Consider the following 22,664-nt stretch of genomic DNA (forward strand, 5'->3'; position numbering starts at 1 on the left):
TGTAGCATCAGCTTATATTACAGCCAGGGAAGCTCATTTTCTGCTGGATAATTAGTGACGAGCCCTAAGCTTAGCTTCTCAACAGCCAATCAGAGCCCACTGAGCATGTGAGTGTCACAGACACTTTCCAAGATGGTGACCCCCTGTGACAAGTTTGAAGTCCTGGATCATTGCTGCTATTGACAAGCTCAAACTTTAGCCTCGTGCAATAAGTTCACTATATAAAATATGGTATTTTTAGTCACATTCATTATTAGGCTTTAGATCTCTTATACACAAATACACACAAAATATAATATATTCCCCAGTATCATATTTACTGAACGCTGCACTCAGTATTAACTTTTAGTGCAAATGTCTTTTTACATGAGCACCCCAAATCAATGAATAAAATCAATAAAAACTCCAATAAGATAGAACATATTGCATGTAGTGCTTATTATGACTCTAACTGCAGTTGCCTTTACTGGAAAAAAGACCAGGCATCACACCTGGTGCACATATTTTCATATAGAACGATTTCAATTATAGCAGTTCCCAACCATTTCTTTTTGCAGTCAATTAGACACACAAACTCTGTTCCCCACTCAAACTCAAAACTCTACTGCTTGATTTTACAAGTTCTTATGGAAGTAGTTCACTTCATTCAAACGTCTCTGCTCCCTAATACTCATTCCCGGTAGGTCCAGCCCATCCGATGAACTCAAATCTGATTGCAGTACATGCATTATCAATAACAAACTGCAGACACTTGTTCCTGTTCTTGTATTATGTACTCAATGACTTGCAGCTCATCATTGTCATCAAGGATTATAATGTTTAGATCACCCTCTACAACCAGACTATCACTGCTGACTTTAGCAGTCCAGGGTAAATGAAGAAACTTCAGGACAGTATCAGGAGGGCTCCTAGAAGAGGGGTTATGCGAGAGCAGCTTGAGAAACATAACCAGCGCCTTCTGTGTGAAGCCCTTCCACAATAGAGGTGCCGGAACATAATTTCTGTTATCCTGCCAATGGAGAAACATTTGGTACTTGTGGTTATGCCCAACAGCCTCTTCCCATGGGAAATATCCAGTCAGTGCCACAAACAGAAGAATTCCAAGAGACCAGATGTCCATACTTTGATCCAAGACCAGTAGTTGTTTAGGCTTGAGGCTGCAAAGTTCTGGTGGCATATATGGAATAATGTGCGACATTGAAGGGATTAGTGAGCCCACCAACTGAGTGAAACCAAAGTCGCAAAGCTTGATGTGGTAACATTCTTTATCCATCAGTAGAACATTATCAGGCTTCAGGTCTCTGTGCACCAGTCCTCGGCCATGCATGTAGTCCAACGCTGCCGTGATTTGCACTGCACAACGCTTCACCACCTCCTCTGGAATGCCAACCTGTCAATGAGATTGGCGATTTAGATTATTATTAGAGAATTACTAAAGTTTCCAGAAGAGCATGAATATTTTTGGACAGACGAAGACTATAAAAGGAGTATTGTAGATGTGGTATTTAGGCCTTTAGAAATATTCTTTTAGAATAAATCAAGGAACTGTAGTGGTTTGGGCACTTTGTTGCTATACAACTGGGTATCATATAAAACACAGTATGTATGCTGATCGTACATCGTTAAATTATGCTTTACCCACTACCATACCATCACGAGGATACATAGCTGCAGTGTCCTTTTTACCTCTGCCTTAATGATGGACTGAAGTGTCCCAGCCGGTGCCAGCTCTTGTGTGAAAATGAAGTAATCCATTGTCTCAATGTAGGTGGGATAGGTCTTTATTATTCCTGGGTACTCTGAGAGGGCGATTAAAATGTTTAACTCATGGATGAAGGTTGTCTGACGAGTTCTGTCTTTCCTCACAAACTTCAGGGCAACCAAGTGACCTGTGTAAAAAGACAGAAACAGTCATAATGCATGAAAGAATAAAGGTGCTTTGAGACCAGTAGACATTAATTCACTAAGTCCTCGTGTATAACCTCCCCGAGGGCAGGTCAAAGCCTACTGTGTAGACCCCATTGCCGTGTAGAAAAGAAATTCACACTTCTGCTCAATAGTATCCTTGTTATTAGCTGTGAGCACAAAGAATTGAAATAGCATCCTAATTATAAAGTGTGATATTATTTTGCATGATTGGGTCTGGTCCACTTAAGATGTTTATTGATAGAAAACATTCTTCTCACCAGCAGCCACTTTACATTCACTTTAGGCTAGGGCCAATTTAGGCCGGAGTCAGCCATCTAAAATCCACATATGAATTTCGGCTGAAATCTGAGGAGTGTGTTCGTGCTGGAGCCGGCACAAGGGTTCCAGATGCGAATGATGAAGGATGATACTGCTCATGCTAATGGCTGAAATTGGCCTGTGGATTTCAGGAGGCTGATTTCTGCCCTGTCGGGCCCTAGCTTTAACAGTTTGGTCTAGCAGACACTATTACTTTAACATGTGAATAGCTACTGATAATACCTTATTGTTAGTGATTTGATAAATTTGCCAGGCACTAATTCGCTGAAAATTTACGTTTCGCCACCAGTGAATAAATACACAAAACTGCGGAGAAAATTCTGCTGCATGTCACAATAGCTGCATGCATAAAATTGTCGCGTGTCAAAATTATTCAGACGCCCATTGACTTTAATGCATTTGGACACAATAGTTGCGCGTATAAAAATTGACGCTCGCGTCAAAATTGTCGAGCATCAAAATTATTTTGATGTCCATTGACTTCAATGCGCACATTTTTCACTACTTATTGTAAATTGCCCTGGTTACAACATACTGCCTTGGAATGATGTTTTTCATTCCATTGAATGAGAAGTGCAAACAAAGTGAATTTTGGTATTTGTTGTGCAGCAGGGCTATGATTTGCGCTATATGATGTAGCTGAATGTAGGAATGCAACTGATGCAACTTTATAGTAGTAACACATTAGCTTCATGTTACCCATACCTGAAATTAATTCTCTTGCCATCAGGACATGACTAAAGGTACCTTGGCCCAGCTTCTTGATAACATGGTAATGGTCTCCAATCTGTGATGTTCCGTCCATCGTAGACTTCAAGTGAGTCTGGCTTTTGGATTGTCTTTGATCTGGAAATATAAATACTTGTGATCAAAATCCGAAGGATCTTGTTTGCACTAATAATTAACATATGAATTTTAATACTTAAAGGTGTAATTCTTCACAGTATATCATCACAACTCCAAGAACATGCACCATTTTGCTTTACATTTATGCCAAATGCAGAGTCATGTCTGACCTTGCATTTGGCACACAGATGGGAACAGAGGCACCTTTTTGGGGATTTGTGAAGCTCTGAGTCAATATCCTTGGGTGGGGGCATCATTGAAAATACAGCAATAGTTGTGAGTCCCTATGAGTAAGTGCCCCAACAGGCATGAAACGCATTAGGCCGTTTGTTTACTATGTCCTAATAAATATTTTTGTATTTTTAATAATCTTGACTGCTTTTGGAGGGACTCACAACTGTTGCTGTATTTTCAATGATAATCTTGGATATGCACCTGTGGACTGGCGTGAACTGTGAGTATATCCCCCACATATACAAATATTTGCTTGCTTGCATAACTTATTGCAATTTTGATTGTGGTGGTGCATACACTGGTTCTTGGCACCTATTCTTGCTGTTTTTGGGGGTGTCCTTCCCTTATAAATATGAAGGCATTCCTTTACATTTGACTCAATAACAATTTTTTTGTGTGAAAGCAATAGGAACCGAACAAGTACGGTTAATGGAACCCAATCTATTGCATATCAAAACGTTACATTACATGCCTCTAAATCTATACTAGATAAATGGTGACGACAAAAGCAAATTAGTCTTGGGAAAATCATACAATCATGGGTGAAGACTAACATAACACCGAAGACTAAATAACCATCCTCTATTTTAGTTGTATTTCTACTTTTAGCCTTTTCAACCCTGTATTTTAATGTCAGATGGACATTCTGATGTTCTACAAATAGAGAAACAAAGAAATCATTTTTAAACAAAATTGTTATTTTAACACTAAAATAGTATGCACAAAATGAAATGCTGTTCTTTCATACTTTAAAGGACCCATGAAGCTTCTGTATCTGCCTATACTAAGCCACCATGCAAAAGAATTAGTAATGGTAATATCTTCTTACCTGAGAAGATCTTGATGCTGTGCACTTGGCTTCCTCAAACTGGGCAGCCTCTGTCCAAATATATGACCAAAGTTACTTGTTTTCTTTCTTGTCTTCTTTCTAAGAGTTGGATTTTCTCTTGAGTGTTAGAATTTAGTCTGAAGTACATAAGCTCCAAATTTTAAATGCAGACTTATTTTGGGAGGAGTCAATTTTCGTCGCTGACATGTCCACAGACCACTTTTAAAATGTAAATGAACTTGTCACCTAGGACTTGGCTCATTCCAAAGGAACCATTGTGATTGGAATAGGTGTTTGAGTCAGAAGTGAAGAGAAGGTAATTGCACATGGGCATTAATGGAAAATACCCTTGTCGTTAAGGATGCTAATTAGTATCATGGACTTGTCTGTGAAGGTTCTTATTCATCTTCTAGGTCATGGTATATCTATAGCAATAAGCCATATTAACTGGACTTGTATTTTTATTTCAATAAAAAAATCCAGCAAATCCAGTTAATTGTACTTATTACTATAGATATATCATGGACACACTGCTTTTTGTGTTTCCTAGGACCTAAGGGGCCAATTCATTAACTTTGAGGGAAGGATTCGAAGTAAAAAAACGTCGAATTTCGAAGTGTTTTTTTTGGCTACTTCGATCATCAAATGGGCTACTTCGACCTTCGACTACGACTTTGAATCGAATGATTCAAACTAAAAATCGTTCGACTATTCGACCATTCGATAGTTGAAGTACTGTCTCTTTAAGAAAAAACTTCGACCCACTAGTTCGCCACCTAAAAGCTACCGAACTCAATGTTAGCCTATGGGGAAGGTCCCCATAGGCTTGGCTAAGTTTTTCTAAGTTTTTTTGGTCGAAGGATAATCCTTTGATCGTTGGATTGTAATCCTTCGCAGTATTTGCGCAAAATCCTTAGACTTCGATATTCGAAGTCGAAGGATTTTCATTTCCAGTCGAATATTGAGGGTTAATTAACCCTCGATATTTGACCCTAAGTGTTATATATTTTTTTTTTATAAAAAAAATTGTATATATGATGGTTAAATTACAACTGCTTTTAATATTTTGCTAAATACCTTGCATTATGTAATCCGTTGTACAGGGAAGGCGACTTATTATCCAGAATATTCGGGACTTGTTGTTTTCCAGATAAGGGATCTTTCCATAATTATGATCTCCGTACTTTACATTAGTTAGGATAAAATACAAGGTGCAGTTTCATTATTAAAGTAAAATTTTGAATTATTTTATTAAAATGTAGTCTACAGAAGACATATTTATATCACAATGAATATTTTAGACGTTTGGTGATTATTTGGTGACGTTTGGTATTATACAGAAAACACACAAAAGGTCCAACATTTGCAGAGCTTGACATTATTATGATTTTATTAGCCTACCATTAAAGGAGAATAAAATAAATATAATTAGGCTAATGTTAGATTCAATTATTCCATATAACTATCTCTGCTCTTGGTTGCCTTATTAAAGGGATACTGTCATGGGAAAAAATATTTTTTTCAAAACGCATCAGTTAATAGTGCTTCTCCAGCAGAATTCTGCACTGAAATCCATTTCTCAAAAGAGCAAACAGATTTTTTATATTTAATTTTGAAATCTGACATGGGGCTAGACATTTTGTCAATTTCCCAGCTGCCCCTGGTCATGTGACTTGTGCCTGCACTTTAGGAGAGAAATGCTTTCTGGCAGGCTGCTGTTTTTCCTTCTCAATGTAACTGAATGTGTCTCAGTGAGACATGGGTTTTTACTATTGAGTGTTGTTCTTAGATCTACCAGGCAGCTGTTATCTTGTGTTAGGGAGCTGCTATCTGGTTACCTTCCCATTGTTCTTTTGTTTGGCTGCTGGGGGGGGGTGATATCACTCCAACTTGCAGTACAGCAGTAAAGAGTGATTGAAGTTTATCAGAGCACAAGTCACATGACTGGGGCAGCTGGGAAATTGACAATATGTCTAGCCCCATGTCAGATTTCAAAATTGAATTAAAAAAAATGTGTTTGCTCTTTTGAGAAATGGATTTCAGTGCAGAATTCTGCTGGAGCAGCACTATTAACTGATTCATTTTGCAAAAAATGTTTTTTCCCATGACAGTATCCCTTTAAGTTGTACCTTGGAAGTTTATAGTGTTTATGGTGTGTGCCGCACAGAAACGGGTAGCAGGCACCAAGTTGTTTGTGTTGACTCCAGGGACATCCTTTGTACTGCTTATTTTGATCACTACTTCAGCCTCTGCTGAGGCCAGATAAATGGTATCCTCCACTAATATTATCAGTATATGTGAGTTTAGATAAAATGTCTTCTGTAGAAAGTCAACAGTGCAGCTTCTCCTTTTTTTTGGGAAAACTTGTGCCAACCCATACAGATAGTGTAGTGGGCACAATGCCCTGTGACTACCTCCCACCTTGTTATCTACATCATTGCAAGCTGTTTGTCTCCTTATTTATTTTTTGAAGAATCCAGAAAGCATTATAAACATGTTAACGAGTGCACGTGGCCTTTAATTTATATAAGACAAGATGACTTTTGTGTTCCTTAAGTTTCTTTTATGATGACTGTAACCTCTCATTTTATTTCAGTCTAAAAATATAAACAACTGCTCTCAAGTCTTGCCTGTTCCAATATTCGGCTGATGATAGAGGTAATTATGTGCAGGAAAAAGTAACTAGAGAAAGTGGTTAGAACTATGGTGTCCCAAATTAAACTGGATTCAAGTTAACAAAAACTGAAAATTCTTAAACACAAGTGTGTATGAAAGAGAATAAATTGAAAGACCTCTAACATTTAAACCAGGGTTGGTTATAATAAAATCTTAGCACTTTAGATTCGAAATTATTTAAGAATAGATGTTATATATATTTTATCTTTCTTTGATTGATTAACTGTACAGCAACTGATAAACCAATAAATCATACACAGGTGTTAGAAATAAACTTGACATATAGGGGGCAAATTTACTAAAGGGGCGAAGTGACTAACGTGGGTGAAAATTCGCCAGCATGACGTTTTTTTGGTACTTCGCTGATTTAATAATGGTCGCTGGCGTAAATTCGCTAGCGAAGGAGATAGACTGTAGCGGTACTTTGCTCCCTAACACCAGGTGAATTTTCGCTCTGGCGAATGGACGTAACTACGCAAATTCACTAAGATGCGGATTTTACTGAACGTCACCTCTTGCGCCAGACTTGCCTTCGCCACCTCAGACCAGACAAAGTACAATAGAGTAGATAGAATTTCCTAAAAAAATTGTTGAAAAATGTTCTAAGTCTCAAAAACCCTAGCGTCTTTTCCTTTTTCAGGGTGATAGGCCTTTTGGGGTAACCGGCTTTTTATAAATGATTAAAATACATTTTTGGATAGATTTTCCTATTTCACGTATTTGGGCTTCTTAAAAAAATCCAGTTTAAATAAATTTTTTTTTTTTGGCTCATTTCTCTTTTGAGAATCAATAGAAGTGTGACCGCTGAAGACTCAAGACTCTCTTTTGACTGTAACGGAACTATTCAGCCTGATTACAATTCCACTGAAAATTTGGCAACATTTCTCATCTACTTTAGACCTTGAAGAAATGTTTTTTTATTTGGCAAAATTAATAAAAACATTCAAAATGAAAACGTATGTAAATGTATGCTCAAAATGTATTTACATTCTCATTTGATTTTTTTGTTAATGCCAAGGGCCCTATTAATTCATCGTTTTTTTTTTATTTCTCTAAAACCCTAAAAATTTAGATGTATGAAGTGTCAAAACCATGCAAGGCTCTAATACAAAACTGTGGCAAGTATAAGTAGTCGAGTCCCATAGGACCTATTTTTTTAACCAATCAGACTTTTAGAGGTTTGCCAGATATTTCTTCATTAGTAATTGTCCGAAAACCTAACATTTTTAAAGGCTTTAGTGATATTTGTATTTTTTTTTTCAGATCGTTCAGCGTTTTTTTTCTGTTTGTAATTTTTATATTTATATATTTTAATAGCTTTAATGACATTTGTGATTTTAGAGAATTAGTGATATTTGTAACCCAACTGGAAACATTTCTTTACCCAGCCTGGGCAATGTGTGCTCTCACCTCTTCTTATTAATAGGTGTAAATAGAAAAACATAGTACCAGGTTATGTAGCCTTTAACATATATGTATATATCAGGTGCCAAAACATGACCTCAAGAGCCCTTGAGCTTTAAACTTTGTCCATGAGCATGACATCTGTGTCTTATGATTACTCTTGACTTCTTACTATTTCTAGTCAACATAAGTCTATTCAGGGATGTTGATTTACCCTGTCATCCCATTGTGTGTATATCTTAGGGCGTGGCCAGTCTTCTATTAAGGAAACTGGCCAACGCTAATCTTCACGCTAATGCTAATTGACTCTTGTGCCTCCCTGAGGAACCCTGGGGTGCTCTTGTGCCAAAGTGATACTGGTCTAACTACAAAACAGTGGTAGGGGAGTGATTTGATACAAAGTGAGGAGTACAATGGGTTGTATAATGTATTTCCTCACATGCTCTTGCACCAAAATGACTAAACCATCTCATAACAACTTTTTTTGATGTCTAAATATTTCCATCATTCAGGGCTGAGCTGAATGTACAATTCTATGTGTAGTCAGTACAGACCATTAGCCACATGAAAATGTTTATTTGGTGAACAAAACAAAAATCAAATATATTTTTCCAAAATTTATACCATACCAAATGGACTGGGATACTCAGTACTCCATGGTGCCTTAATGCTTCCCTCCTATGCAGTTAAGACTTCATTAGAGGAATAGTTTATTCAGGGTCTAGGGCAGTATTTTGTAAATGTACATCAGGTGTTTACTCCCAGGTATGTGTAGTTGCCTGCATGGCTTTGGTTTTCAGACTTAAGGTCCCCATACACGGGCAATAAAAGGTGTCGACAGACCGAGTCGGTAGCTTATTGGCCCATGTGTGGGGCCATCCGATGGGCGTCCCTGATTGATATCTGGCCGAAAATCGGGTAGATGTGGATCAGGCAGGGTAAAAAATCCCATTGGATCGTGGACGTATCTGTTCGTGGATACGGTCCTACAATCCAACTGCCCATATTGCCTCCATTCTGATCCGATCGTTGGACCCTAGGGCCCACAATTGGATCAGCCCGATATCGCCCACCTCAATGTGGGCATATTGGAGAGCGATCTGCTCGTTTGGTGACATCGCCAAACAAGAGGATCTCCCTGTGTATGGCCAACTTAGGTTGCTGAAGCCAATTTTTTGAAGTCCAACATTTGGCCAGAGCCCCCTCCTTAGCTCATAACTTGAAAGCATTTTATTTTATGAATCATTCAGTTGTAGAACCAAGAATATCTAGGATATCAGATCAGAAGAGATATTTTATTCAAATATGTCCCTATCTGGCTTTCAGTCTGCACCCCCAGCCCCAGTTTCTGAGCTCAGCAATATGGGAAAACGTGGTCTGTTAAAGCAGTATAAATTCAGTTAAATGCCAGGTATCATCTTTACCTTAAAGGAGAACTAAACCCTAAAAATTAATATGGCTAAAATGTCCTATTTTACATACTGAACTTATTGCACCAGCCTAAAGTTTCAGCTTGTCAATAGCAGCAATGATCCAGGACTTTAAACTTGTCACAGGGGGTCACCATCTTGGAAAGTGTCTGTGACACTCACATGCTCAGTGGGCTCTGATTGGCTGTTGAGAAGCTAAGCTTAGGGCTCGTCACTAATTATCCATCAGAAAATGAGCTTCCCTGGCTGTAATATAAGCTGATGCTACAGGTTTGCTGATTATTCAATTCTGATGCTAATTGCACTGGTTTCTGTGCTGCCATGTAGTAATTATGTGTATTAATTACTAATCGGCCTTATATTGTGACATTTCTATTCTATGTGTACTGTATATTGTGAGTGGGTCCCTAAGCTCAGTAAGTGACAGCAGCACAGAGCATGTGCAGTGAATCAGCAGAAAAGAAGATGGGGAGCTACTGGGGCATCTTTGGAGACACAGATCTTTACTGCTAAAGGGCTGTGGTTGCCTTGGGCTGGTACAGAAGCACAAAACATCATGTACAACATTTCTACATACTTCTTTAGTTAAGCTTTAGTTCTCCTTTAAAATAATAATTGTACTTACACTTAAACCTCAAATTTACATGAAGTAAAACAATCTAAGAGACTTTTCATGTTCAGTTTATTTTTGCATTCTGTAATTAAACTGAATCTTCTTTGTGTTTGTTTCTGTTCCCCTTCACATGCATCCTTCATGTTGGCATTGACGTAAAGTTTTTGTTGCTAGGTCACCGAGCCTTGCAACTAGATAGTAACCAGATGATGAAGTTGCTTTCACTTTTAATGATCTAAAAATATGCCATGCTTGCTATTTACTGTATTATACTAGTAAAGAATATAATATTGTATTCTACATTTGTAGAAAATGTTGGATGAGTGCCAGGACCGAAGAACGTGCCAGCTCCTCGTTAGCAGCCGATTATTCGGTTCAGACCCGTGTCCAGGAACCGGCAAATATCTTGTTGTACAGTACAAGTGCCGACCAAGTAAGTTTCCTTTAGTATAGAGCTCACACCACTTAGACCCATTTAAAGGGGAACTGCTTTAGCTCTAAAAAAAAAAAAAAAACAGTTAAAGGGCTCAAAATTTTTTTCCCCAAACAATGGTTTGGGCTAATAAAGCCAGCGCTCCGGATGAGGGGTATGTTAGGATATGCACAGTGGTTTATTTTGTCTGCCTGTATGTGTGATATAAATGCTTTTCCTCTCTCTCTATTGCTGGCCAGCAAATCTCTTTTTCTTCCCATTTTTCTTGCTATGCAGACAAAGTAATAAACTATGCTCTCCACATTTTACCCAGCATTACAAGAATTAAAAATATTACTTAACAAGTGTGTCTGTTCCCATTTGGTATAATGGGAGCAAAACCTAAGCACTGGGTGTTTGCAGGATGCAAGCACTGAGCTTAATTACCAATTGGTAAAAGCTGCAGCAGGTCACATGTAAGCAAAATGTGTTTTTCTTATATGCTGATAATGGGGTTTTGCCTGTGTTTGTTTTGTGAATGATAAGATTGTAAGCTCCTATTATGGGGAGATAGGAAGCAAAATGTATATGAAGGTATTATTTTGTTAGTAATTTCAACTTTATTGTAGCTGAATGTGTCTTTAAGAGCATGGGCTGCTGGGAAAGGCAGACTTACCTACTTAAAGAACATACAAAATGCTGTTTAGTAGAACTCCTGATCTCAGAGCAAGCAGTCTGAGTGCAGAGGGTAGCTGCCTGGAAAGGGGTAGTTGCAAAGTACCCTGTTTATTTTTGTTATATGGAGTTACTTTTCTTTTTTTTTTTTTTTTTTTTTGGAATTTTGGAATTGTAAATGCTTTGTCACAATCTGGTGTCCACTCAACAACATTCCTTCGGGTCTTTTTTGTAAGATCACTAAGACAAGCTGTTAAGTCAGAGAAATTTGAGATAAAACGGCGGTAATAACCTGCTAGACCTAAAAAAGACCTAACTTCTTTTTTCGTCTTAGGAACAGGGGCGTTTGGGAGGGTAACGGAATAGCAGTAACCATGTCTCTGTCCAACAAGCTGACCCTGGATAAGGTTGATGTGAAAGGGAAAAGGGTAGTCATGAGGGTTGACTTCAATGTTCCAATGAAAAACAATCAGATTACAAACAACCAAAGGATTAAGGCTGCTGTTCCCAGCATCCAGCACTGTTTAGACCATGGTGCTAAATCTGTGGTTCTTATGAGCCACTTGGGCAGACCAGATGGGGTCCCTATGCCTGACAAGTACTCTCTGGCCCCAGTGGCTGAGGAACTCAAATCTCTGATGAAGAGAGAGATTGTCTTCTTGAAGGACTGTGTGGGTCCAGAAGTGGAAGCTGCATGTTCTGACCCAGCCACTGGAACAGTCTTACTTCTGGAGAACCTTCGCTTCCATGTGGAGGAAGAAGGGAAGGGTAAAGATGCTGCTGGGAACAAGATCAAAGCAGATGCTGCCAAAGTAGATTCATTTAGAGCATCACTTTCTAAACTAGGAGATGTTTACATCAATGATGCTTTTGGAACTGCACACAGAGCTCACAGCTCCATGGTTGGTGTAAAGCTGCCCCAGAGGGCTGCTGGCTTTTTAATGAAGAAGGAGCTTGATTACTTTGCTAAGGCTTTGGAGAACCCTGAGAGACCTTTCCTTGCTATCCTTGGAGGTGCTAAAGTAAAGGACAAAATCCAGCTAATTAGTAACATGCTGGATCAAGTGAATGAGATGATTATTGGTGGTGGGATGGCCTTTACATTCCTGAAGGTTCTCAACAATATGTCCATTGGCACCTCCCTATATGATGAAGAGGGAGCAAACATTGTTAAGGACTTGATGGCCAAGGCAGAGAAGAATGGAGTCAAAATTTCACTTCCTGTAGACTTTACTACTGCTAACAAGTTTGATGAAAATGCCAGTACAGGGCAAGCCAGCGTCTCTACTGGAATTCCTGATGGATGGATGGGACTTGACTGTGGCCCAGAGAGTGTGAAGCTGTTTGTGGAAGCTGTGGGCAGAGCCAAACAGATTGTGTGGAATGGTCCAGTTGGGGTGTTTGAATGGGACAATTTTGCTAAAGGAACCAAAGCCGTAATGGACAAAGTGGTAGAGGTCACTGGCAAAGGTTGCATTACAATCATTGGTGGAGGAGACACTGCTACCTGCTGTGCTAAATGGGATACTGAGGACAAAGTTAGCCATGTCAGTACAGGAGGAGGAGCCAGTCTAGAGCTGCTAGAAGGAAAGGTCCTACCAGGAGTTGATGCCCTGAGCAATGTGTAAAGGCAACTAAAGAATGGAACAGAATCTAGAGAACGGTTTCATCCAGAGTCCTAGGGAATAAGCACTGAAACCAGACCAGATGAGATGCCCAAACACAACCAGCAAGCACTTTACACAAACAAATCCACAGTCCTCTGCTGAAGATTTCATTTTTTGTTTGGGCAACACCCCATCACTTCTAGATATTGTAGCTATAATAGGGTTAATGTAATGACCATTTCACCAATAATCCATTTTCGCCTTATCTGGCCAGGATGCACTGCAGTATGTTCTAGGTTCTCTTATACGCTATATAACATGTTGTGCATAATAGCTGTGTGTATATATTGCCCTGTAGAAGTCTGTACCTCACATCTTCATCTTTGTTTACTGGTTTACAGGATAACAATGTAGGCTCCTCTGTTAGAGCTGCTAAGAATAAAACCATTACCTTATCCTTTCAAAAAAAAAAAAAAAAAAAAAGTATTTTTTCACAGAAAGCACTGTGATAACTCCATATAACAAAAATAAACAGGGTACTTTGCAACTACCCCTTTCCAGGCAGCTACCCTCTGCACTCAGACTGCTTGCTCTGAGATCAGGAGTTCTACTAAACAGCATTTTGTATGTTCTTTAAGTAGGTAAGTCTGCCTTTCCCAGCAGCCCATGCTCTTAAAGACACATTCAGCTACAATAAAGTTGAAATTACTAACAAAATAATACCTTCATATACATTTTGCTTCCTATCTCCCCATAATAGGAGCTTACAATCTTATCATTCACAAAACAAACACAGGCAAAACCCCATTATCAGCATATAAGAAAAACACATTTTGCTTACATGTGACCTGCTGCAGCTTTTACCAATTGGTAATTAAGCTCAGTGCTTGCATCCTGCAAACACCCAGTGCTTAGGTTTTGCTCCCATTATACCAAATGGGAACAGACACACTTGTTAAGTAATATTTTTAATTCTTGTAATGCTGGGTAAAATGTGGAGAGCATAGTTTATTACTTTGTCTGCATAGCAAGAAAAATGGGAAGAAAAAGAGATTTGCTGGCCAGCAATAGAGAGAGAGGAAAAGCATTTATATCACACATACAGGCAGACAAAATAAACCACTGTGCATATCCTAACAGGGTAACAGTAGGTTTTTTTTTTAATTGGCCCCCCGAGCGCTATGACGCTCAAACAGGGAGGGAGATTCCGGTTTGAGTGGCCATGTCGTGCAGTGGGTATGATGAGCTTCTGACATCACATGCATCAGCAAGTTGCGTCATTTGCTCATTATAGGATAAGTAAACCTTAAAATAAGTGAATGTAAAATTGATGAGGGGGCTATTCTAAGAATGTTTGCAGAGTACCGTCAATATTATTTTAATTCCAAGATATTAAGGGATACATGTACTGTTAATATGAATGAATTTTGTTACAACAGCGCCACCTGCTGGTCATTTTCCCACCAGTCTGACCAGCAAGTAGTCAAGGAAGTTGTCAGGAGAAAGAAAGAAGCTGCTCTGATGTTCTTCTGCTTAGGAAAATAATTAGAAACCTTTCTCAAATCTTTCCTAAGCAGAAGAATAGTGATGGGCGAATTTATTCGGCAGGCGCGAATTCGCGGCGAATTTGCGCGATTCGCCGCCAGCGAATACATTTTCGCCGTTTCGCGAAATTCGCACATTTTTCGGCGAAGCGAAACGCCGCAAATTCACTCATCACTACAGAAGAACATCAGAGCAGCCTCTTTCTTTCTCCTGATAACTGGGACAGTGAAAGTCTTGCCCTCAGGCTTGCAATTTAGGCGATTGTAATGAATGCAGACAAAGTTGTGTTTAGATGCCTAATGGTCTGAGAGAACTGTTAGATGGTTGTTGAGTTCATTTTTAGTATGACGGAGGGACAATTTTCAATTGTTTTTCACTTTTTATTATTTGTGTTTTTTGAGTTATTTCGGTTTTTAGCAACCATGCATTGATTTGAATAAAAGCCTGGAATATGAATAGGAGAGGCCTAAATAGAATGATGATTAATAAAAAGCAGCAATAACAATACATTTGTGACCTTACGGAGCATTTGTTATTAGATGGGGTCACTGGCCTCCATTTGAAAGATGGAAAGAGTCAGAAGAAAAAGGCAAATAGTTCAAAAACTATATAAAAAAAGGAATAATGAAGACCAATTGAAAGGCTGCTTAGAATTGGATATTGTATAACATACTAGAATTTAACGTAATGGTGAACCACCCCTTTAATGACATTAGATACAATGAAGTAGGGAAACAGTCTGAACTGAAGATGTATACTTATGTATGTTATGTTCTGACTGCATGAATGAAGTTTTAGGAAATATATGAAAAGACAAGGCTTCATCACAATGCTCAAGGCTTTATTGATAAAGGAAGTCTATTTACAAAATGTTCTTATAGTATTTATCCATGTGAACTGGGGACCATCAGATTTTTTTTTGTTCTCTGTGTAAGTTGCTCACCTGTGTAGGTCTTGAAGAACCAGCAAGTTTTCACAATAACAATTCATATTTTGGGACACCCAAACAATCTTTATTATCTTTTAGATGAATATAAGAGTAAAGTGGCGTGTGAAGACGACAAGTTGAGGCTGACCTGTAAGAAGAACACTGTTATTGCTATCTATTCGGCCATCTTTGGTCGGTCACATGGAGGCAGCTTGGAATGTCCATTGCTAAATCTAGGCTTCCCTTCTGTAGGTAAGGACAGGGGTGGGTGAGTGAAGGGAATTTTCTTCAGGATATCTTTGGCCTTTAGTTATAAATATCCATTTCACAAGCAAGTTGTGTTAATTTTGAACTAATAAATAATATAAAATAAGCCCTCTGTCTTCATCTTGAATTAAAAATTGTGTGTGCTCGTGGGAATTAACTTGATTATCGCATTTATGGTTTTCATTTGGAGGTTGTTATCCAAAAAATTAAGGAGGTTATTTACTAAAACTCAACTCGTAGGGACCCGTAGGGTTAATTCACCTATGGTCTGGTGGAAATCCCCTGCTTCTTCAGCTACAGGGTCTACCTAGCATGTTGGGAGGGTCTGGAGCTTGTTCCTGTGCAGTGCGTTTGGCAGATACCAGAGGGTGTCACAAGGGGTCCCTACTGCACCACCTTTGGATATATACAGAGCCATGTGCAGGGGCGGATTTTCAATAAGGCTTGGGGAGGCTAAGCCTCCCCAAACCTGCTTGTCAGTTAAAAAAAAAAAGACGGCTCCCTTACTAACTCTGCTGGTCTGTATCCATCTGGGGCAGAGAATCTTACTAGTAGCCGACTGTACACATATTAATGGAAGGACAATTACTGATTGCTTCTTTAAGCTTTCACGAAGCACTATCTGCCCGTCTGCTTCAGCTTCCTGTACCAATAAAGTTTAAGTCCCGCCCACTACAGCTGCGGGGAACCAGATTGGCTGAAGTCTAAAGTCTGACATTCTCAACAGCCAATCCAATTTCCCCTCCCCTGAGAGTTGAACTAGGTGGACAAAATCAGTAGCATTGAAGCTGTTGCAGACGAAAAAGAAGAAAACTGACCTGTGCTCATGGATATTTAAAGTAAGAGGCACATAGTAATAGTCTAAGCAGACATATATCTCTTAGACTAATAACTACAGCAACCATAAATGACTCTTATTAGATTTTTTTTTACCCCTAACAGACTTTGCACTAACAGGTCAGTAAAGGAGCAGTCAGTGTCAATATAGAACATTATGGGGGAGAAGAGACAGTGGGTACCAGGTAGGGTAGAGTAAAATATTAAAAAGAGGAGAAAAAATATTAAACAAGGAAGAAAATGGGTCACAGAATGTTATGAAGACTGGGAAGAAGTATTTAAAATACACAGAAAAGGACACATATAAATGTACAGAGAACCTGCAAGTGGATTTGGGAAAAGTGGCTGATAAACTTTCAGATGTGAGAGTAGTATGAGAAAAAAAATTAAGAACGAAGGGCGGTTTTTGTGATGTGAAATATAAAAAAAAAACACAAAAATTAACCAAAAAAATCCTGGAATAACAAATAGAAAATGAAGAAAAACAGGAGAGAATATGAAAATAGGGGGCAGGTATATTTTTTGTACATCCATACATGTATATGGTTGTGGGCCTATGATTCATGTTGCCTCATGCCTAGCATTGGCTATGTTGGTGGTACAACAGTGGCAAAGTGTTTAAACTGTATCTTATAACCTAAGAGAATTGTGCTGGGGTGCTTTAGGTATCAGTGCCCGCTGCCATGTATCACATGCTGGTACTGTATAATATACTTGGGGTGCCAGTACAAACTAACTTTTATTATATTTAGGACTGTACCCACTGACTTGCCATATAAAACCTGTGATACCTATCCAGAAAGTTTTTCCAGAAAGCTCCAAATTCTGGGAAAGTCATTACCTCTAAACTCTATTTTACTAAAATATTTTTTCTTTTTTCTCTGTAATAATAAAATAATTCCTTCTACTAGATGCTATACTAAGGTATATCAATTATTAGGTTTAATTAATATTTAAATGTTTTTTAGTAGACTTTAGGTATGGAGATCTAATTATAGAAAGATCTGTTATCCATGAGCAGTCTGGTTAACAGGTCCCATATAGTACTGCCCACTGCTTCTCAACATATGAAATACTTAGTTTACCAGCATACACTAGCTGTCTGCCTGTCAGTGCTTATTGTGTGCCCTATCTGGCAAATTCACTAAGATTCGTAGTTGCGCCAGGCGTAACTTCGCCACACTTCGCCAGGCGTAGTTTCGCCAGCGCTCTGCAAATTCACTAAAATCTGAAGTTGCGCACAGGGGTAGCATAAGGTTGCGAAGTTGCGCTAGCATTGATTCACTAAGCGAAGCGAAGTTACAATAGCAATGGTTAATTTGCATACGGCGCCAAATACGTAGAAATCACTACAAATGCCTGGGAAACCTTCAAAACATCAAATAAAATTTTTTATTTTGCCCTACACATGTGCCCACTGTATAGTTAAGTTGCCATGAGTTAGGAAATGTAGGGGGGAAGGAGGGGAGCCCCAAAAAATTTTTCGATCTTTTTCAGCCTATCACCCATAATATAGAAAAAACGCCAGCATTTTTTGGGACTTAGAAAAAATTTGAACTTTTTTTGAAGGAATCCCTATCTACTCTATTGCGCTTCGCCTGTTCTGAGGTGGCGAAGGAAGTCTAGGGTAAAAGGTAGCGTTCAGTACAATGCGCGCGTTAGTGAATTTGCGTAGTTACGTCCTTTGCGAAAATTTGCCAGGCGTAAGGGTGCGAAGTAACACTAGCGAATTTATGCAAAGTAACGAAAATGACCAACACTAGCGAATTAACGCTAGCGTTAGGCGCTTCGGTGCTTAGTGAATTTGCCCCTATAAGTGTGCCCATCAGACACCTATGAAAATTATTTTCACCCCTTTAAGGAAAAGACAGAAAACTCTAACCCTCACTAGTTCAAAAACAAAGTAAATAAAACTCATTTAGACGAATTTATCTCAGACTTGATCCTTCCTTAGTTACCGGTAATACTTTTAGGCAGAGACACACACTGCTATTCCGGGAGATTGGTCGCCCAGCACCAAATCGCTTCTTCTTTGGGCAACTAATCTCCCCGAACTGCCTTCCCAAAGGCTAGAATGTAAATCGCTGGTGGGATGGCACTTGGATCGATTCGGCTTCGCGCGACTTTGGAAAACAAAGCGTTCGAAGTACCATTCCGCTGGCGGGAAGGCAGTAGCCTGGTGGGAAGGCAATTCGGGGACGCTGCTGTTAATCTCCCGAATCAGCAACGTCTGTCTCTGCCTTAAAGTGATACTGACACTAAAAAATGAATTTTAGCATATGAATGTACATTGATTGTTACCTATAGGTCATGTTGATAATTTTTTGCTGAGAGGTCTGTTTTTGTATATAATTGTTAGTTGAAGTTCCTAAGCCTGACTCTCTGACACTCTGACTTTGCCAACCTGACTGTCCCATCTCAGCCTGTTAGTTACAGTTTCTAATGCTAACGGACTCCTGCTGCACAAATATGGCAGCCCCCTCATACAGGAACATGGGGGATCAGACAGGTAATGTAAAAGCATCATGCAAATACTTTATGGCAAAGTTAGAAGTAGCTTGCAAAGCCAATACTATAATAGATGCAAAAAAAAGTTTAATTTCAGGTGTCAGTATCTCTTTAAGACTGCCTATATATTACCACCTTTAGCCTCCCCAAACAAAAAAATCACCCTCCGCCTATGGCCATGTGCTCACACTGCCAGTGTTCTAGTTTCACTTTTGATGCAGGATGGAGTGATCATCTGCTGGGGTGCTACAAGGCTGACCTCAGGCTATGGAGACAAACCACAAGGTTGTTATGCCCTGTGTGGGCTCAGGGATGACTGGACCCTGATATTCTTGAGAGATGCTGCTCAGGATGAGAGATATATTCCTGGAGGTGGATGCCAATCAGATGGGTTTTGTTGTGCTAATAATAGTGTTGGGAGCAATGTCTTAAAGATCCAGCAAGTTATGTGCTCGGCTAGGAGAGCTTGGAGCCTCCAAATATTTCATCATGTGGATGCCTGTTCCAGCTCTGTGTGAGCCCCCGGGTGAGTTTGCCTGAGGGAGGGTAGAGAGAGAAAGGATCCAGCGTGACACCTATTTGTGAACGGGCTTTGGTGCTGTGCCTGCCACGTGGGAGCAAATTACCTCTGCCCAGCCGGAGAGGTATTTTGGGCAGCACTACCTGGAGACAATGGTGCTTTTTGGGGAAAAGGGACTGAGACTCTTTATCTGCCAAAGGAGTAGTGTGGGACTTTGCTTGGCAGTGAGGTGCCAGGATGGGACTGTGACAGGTTCCTCAGGGTAGTGGGTCATGCTATGTGAATGCATATATTTATACTGAATGTTTACTTTGTCTTTAAACCTTGTATAAACTTATAATTGTTATACAGCACTGTGTGTGTATATATTACTGTTTTTCTAATGGGGCCACCCGCAGGTGTATTACCGTATCCCATTAGGTGGAGGCACTGCCAAGAGAGGAAATTACCAGTACCCTTTCATCTTGCAAAGGGGACTCAGGACCCGAATTGGTAAGAAATAAAAATGTACAACCTTGGCACCAGGGGGGTGGCCAAGAGGGTGTTACAAACATACCAAAAGTTACATCAGAGGTGAACCACCACTGATTTTATTCACATCATTTCACAGGCTGTAAGATTAGTGTTTCCATAAGCCTTTTATTACATGGCAGGAGTTAACACAGAGGTGAAAAAAAATACAAACAAATCGAGGCTACAAGCGCCTGTAAAAAAAAAAAGAAAATATAAAGGCTGTTCTAATCTCTTGGCTATTTACAGAAAAAGCATCATTTACTAGTCTGCGGGTAATTAACATAATGTCACATCAGGCCCTGATGTCCTTATGTTTTGCTTTTCTTTAGAGGTCTACAAGTCTTGATATTTTTAGCAGGAATGCAGATATTGGATGATAACCCTCACTTCCAGTCGCTTAACTATAGAGGAAGCAGACCCCGCAGTCGCAGAGGGGCCCAGACGACCTACTTCCTCTATAGCCAACAAGAATCTCCCCTTCCCCAGCCACTCTCTTATCTAAGGCTGGCGGGGAAGCAGAGTTCGTCGGATCGGAGAGTGGGCAGAGTCCAAGGAGGAAGTGGGTGGAGTCTGAGCGGGAAATGGGCAAATGTAGGAAGTGGGTGGGAGGATGGGGATAGGCGCACTCTAGTTACGCCACTGCTCACTTCCATTATGCATGTGTGTGTTTGGCCAGATACGTGATTTTGTTTCTAAACCAACTTCTTATGGTTGTACATTGGTTGTCTACACTTCAGACACAAAAATTCTGCGTTATCCATCAATAATGTTGTCCAAACTTACATTGTTGGCTGCACGGGGGTCAGAAGTAGAGTTGCCACCTGTCTGGTTTTGACCTGGACAGCCCGTTTTTTTGAAGGGCTGACCGGGTCAAAACTGCCTGTCCTGTTTTCCAAATTAGGAAAACCAGGCAGCATTCCCTATGATTGACGCGACAATTGTGCAATCACTGATCGCCACGCCATAGCCCCGCCCCTGACATCACAACCCATCACCTGCAGCGTCACAGCCCTGCCCCCATTGCATCATGGACTCGCCCCCTGCCCGGATTCAGCCGGGCCAAAAGCTGGCAACATTAGTCAGAAGTCAAATACAATTTCAGGTGACTGAGAATGAAAGACAGTGTTAATTTCCCTTCCGTGATTTAATTCATTTTTCACAAGTTAAAAAAAACGTAATACTGGAAAATGAAACTGAAAAGTAGTACCAGTATGGGATCCATTATCCAGAAACCCATTATCCAGAAAGCTCCTAATTACGGAAAGGCTGTCTCCAGTAGACTCCATTTTATCCAATTAATCTGAATTTTAATCTGAATATGATTTCCTTCTTCTAGGAATGCACCGAATCTACGATTTTGGATTTGGCCGAACCCCCGAATCCTTCGTGAAAGATTTGGCCGAATACCGAATCCGAATTTGCATATGCAAATTAGTGATGGGAAGGGGAAAATATTTTTTACTTTCTTGTGTTGTGACAAAAAGTTATGCGATTTCCCTCCCATGCAAATTAGAATTCAGATTCGGTTCGATCAGATAGAAGGATTCGGCCAAATCCAAATTCTGCTGAAAAAGGCCGAATCCCGAACCGAATCCTGGATTCGGTGCATCACTACCTTTTTTCTGTAATAATTAGGGATGCACTGAATCCAGGATTCGGTTTGGGATTCGGCCAGGATTCGGCCGAATCCTTCTGCCCGGCCGAACCAAATCCGAATCCTAATTTGCTAGCGGAGAGGGAAATCACGTGACTTTTTGTCACAAAACAAGGAAGTAAAACATGTTTTCCACTTCCCACCCCTATTTTGCATATGCAAATTAGGATTCGGATTCAGTTCGGTAATCGGCCTATTCTTTTGTGAAGGATTCGGGGGTTCAGATTCCAAAATAGTGGATTCGGTGCAGCCTAAGTAATAATAAAACAGTATCTTGTACTTGATCCCAACTAAGATATAATTAATCCTTATTAGAAGCAAAACCAGCCTATTGGGTTTATTTAATGTTTAAATTAATTTCTAGTAGACTTAAGGTATGAAGATCCAAATTATGGAAAGATCTGTTATCTGGGATACCCCAGATTCTCAGCGTCTCAACAGGTCCCACGCATATACCTAGTTAATGTATTTGTACATAACCAAACACATGCGCTGGTGCATAATAACCTATTACGTTTCTCTTCCCTTAGAGTGCCAGTCAGCTTTGGCCCTTCCAGTGATGAACAAGCGATGCCAAGGCAGGAGAAGCTGTAGTGTTTATGCCAGCACGTATGAATTTGGAGACCCATGTTACCCCGGTGTCCGAAAACATCTTAATGTCATCTATACTTGTGGTGAGTAGTCTTGACAATGTTTCTTCAAGTACCACAGATAAAGTATTGTACTAATACATTTTCCCATTCACTGTGATATATATGTGACAGTTGGGTAATTACCTGAGGGCCCTATGGAGCCCATAATCCATAGTAAGGAGAGTACAAGAGTGCTCATTGGTTGGGGACAACAACCAATGACATTACACTGTGGCTTCACCAGCCATCCATACAGCTGTAACAGTTCAGCACCAAAGATGAATTTA

At 39.8% G+C, this 22,664-nt stretch overlaps 3 protein-coding genes across 4 annotated transcripts; 2 read left to right on the forward strand and 1 right to left on the reverse strand.

The window, feature by feature from the left end:
- Positions 1 to 117: 117 nt before the first annotated feature.
- On the reverse strand, positions 118 to 4,311 carry sbk1l.S (SH3 domain binding kinase 1 like S homeolog). 2 transcript variants are annotated; one of them, XM_041565078.1, is made up of 4 exons: positions 4,157 to 4,311; positions 2,995 to 3,093; positions 1,687 to 1,889; positions 118 to 1,390 (listed from the first exon to the last, which is right to left on the reverse strand). In XM_041565078.1, exons 2-4 carry the CDS (start codon positions 3,050 to 3,052, stop codon positions 731 to 733), a joined length of 921 nt encoding a protein of 306 aa, XP_041421012.1. In that variant the 5' UTR covers positions 3,053 to 3,093; positions 4,157 to 4,311; the 3' UTR covers positions 118 to 730. The 2 variants fall into 2 exon arrangements, with proteins under 2 accessions (XP_041421012.1, XP_018121475.1); XM_018265986.2 differs by having other exon boundaries at positions 2,953 to 3,093.
- A 6,029-nt stretch (positions 4,312 to 10,340) lies between these two features.
- Positions 10,341 to 22,427, forward strand: LOC121394133 (protein eva-1 homolog C-like). The gene is made up of 3 exons (XM_041564142.1): positions 10,341 to 10,712; positions 15,546 to 15,698; positions 22,276 to 22,427. The coding sequence occupies exons 1-3, from the start codon at positions 10,592 to 10,594 to the stop codon at positions 22,425 to 22,427; spliced, it is 426 nt and encodes a 141-aa protein (XP_041420076.1). The 5' UTR covers positions 10,341 to 10,591.
- Positions 11,709 to 13,428, forward strand: pgk1 (phosphoglycerate kinase 1; the record flags this gene model as incomplete). Its single annotated transcript, NM_001086901.1, is given in 1 exon segment — positions 11,709 to 13,428. A coding segment is annotated over 1 exon segment (1,254 nt). The 3' UTR covers positions 12,995 to 13,428.
- Positions 22,428 to 22,664: the final 237 nt, after the last annotated feature.

The sequence above is a fragment of the Xenopus laevis genome, chromosome 5S (genome assembly GCF_017654675.1).
Source record: "Xenopus laevis strain J_2021 chromosome 5S, Xenopus_laevis_v10.1, whole genome shotgun sequence".
Taxonomy (NCBI): domain Eukaryota; kingdom Metazoa; phylum Chordata; class Amphibia; order Anura; family Pipidae; genus Xenopus; species Xenopus laevis.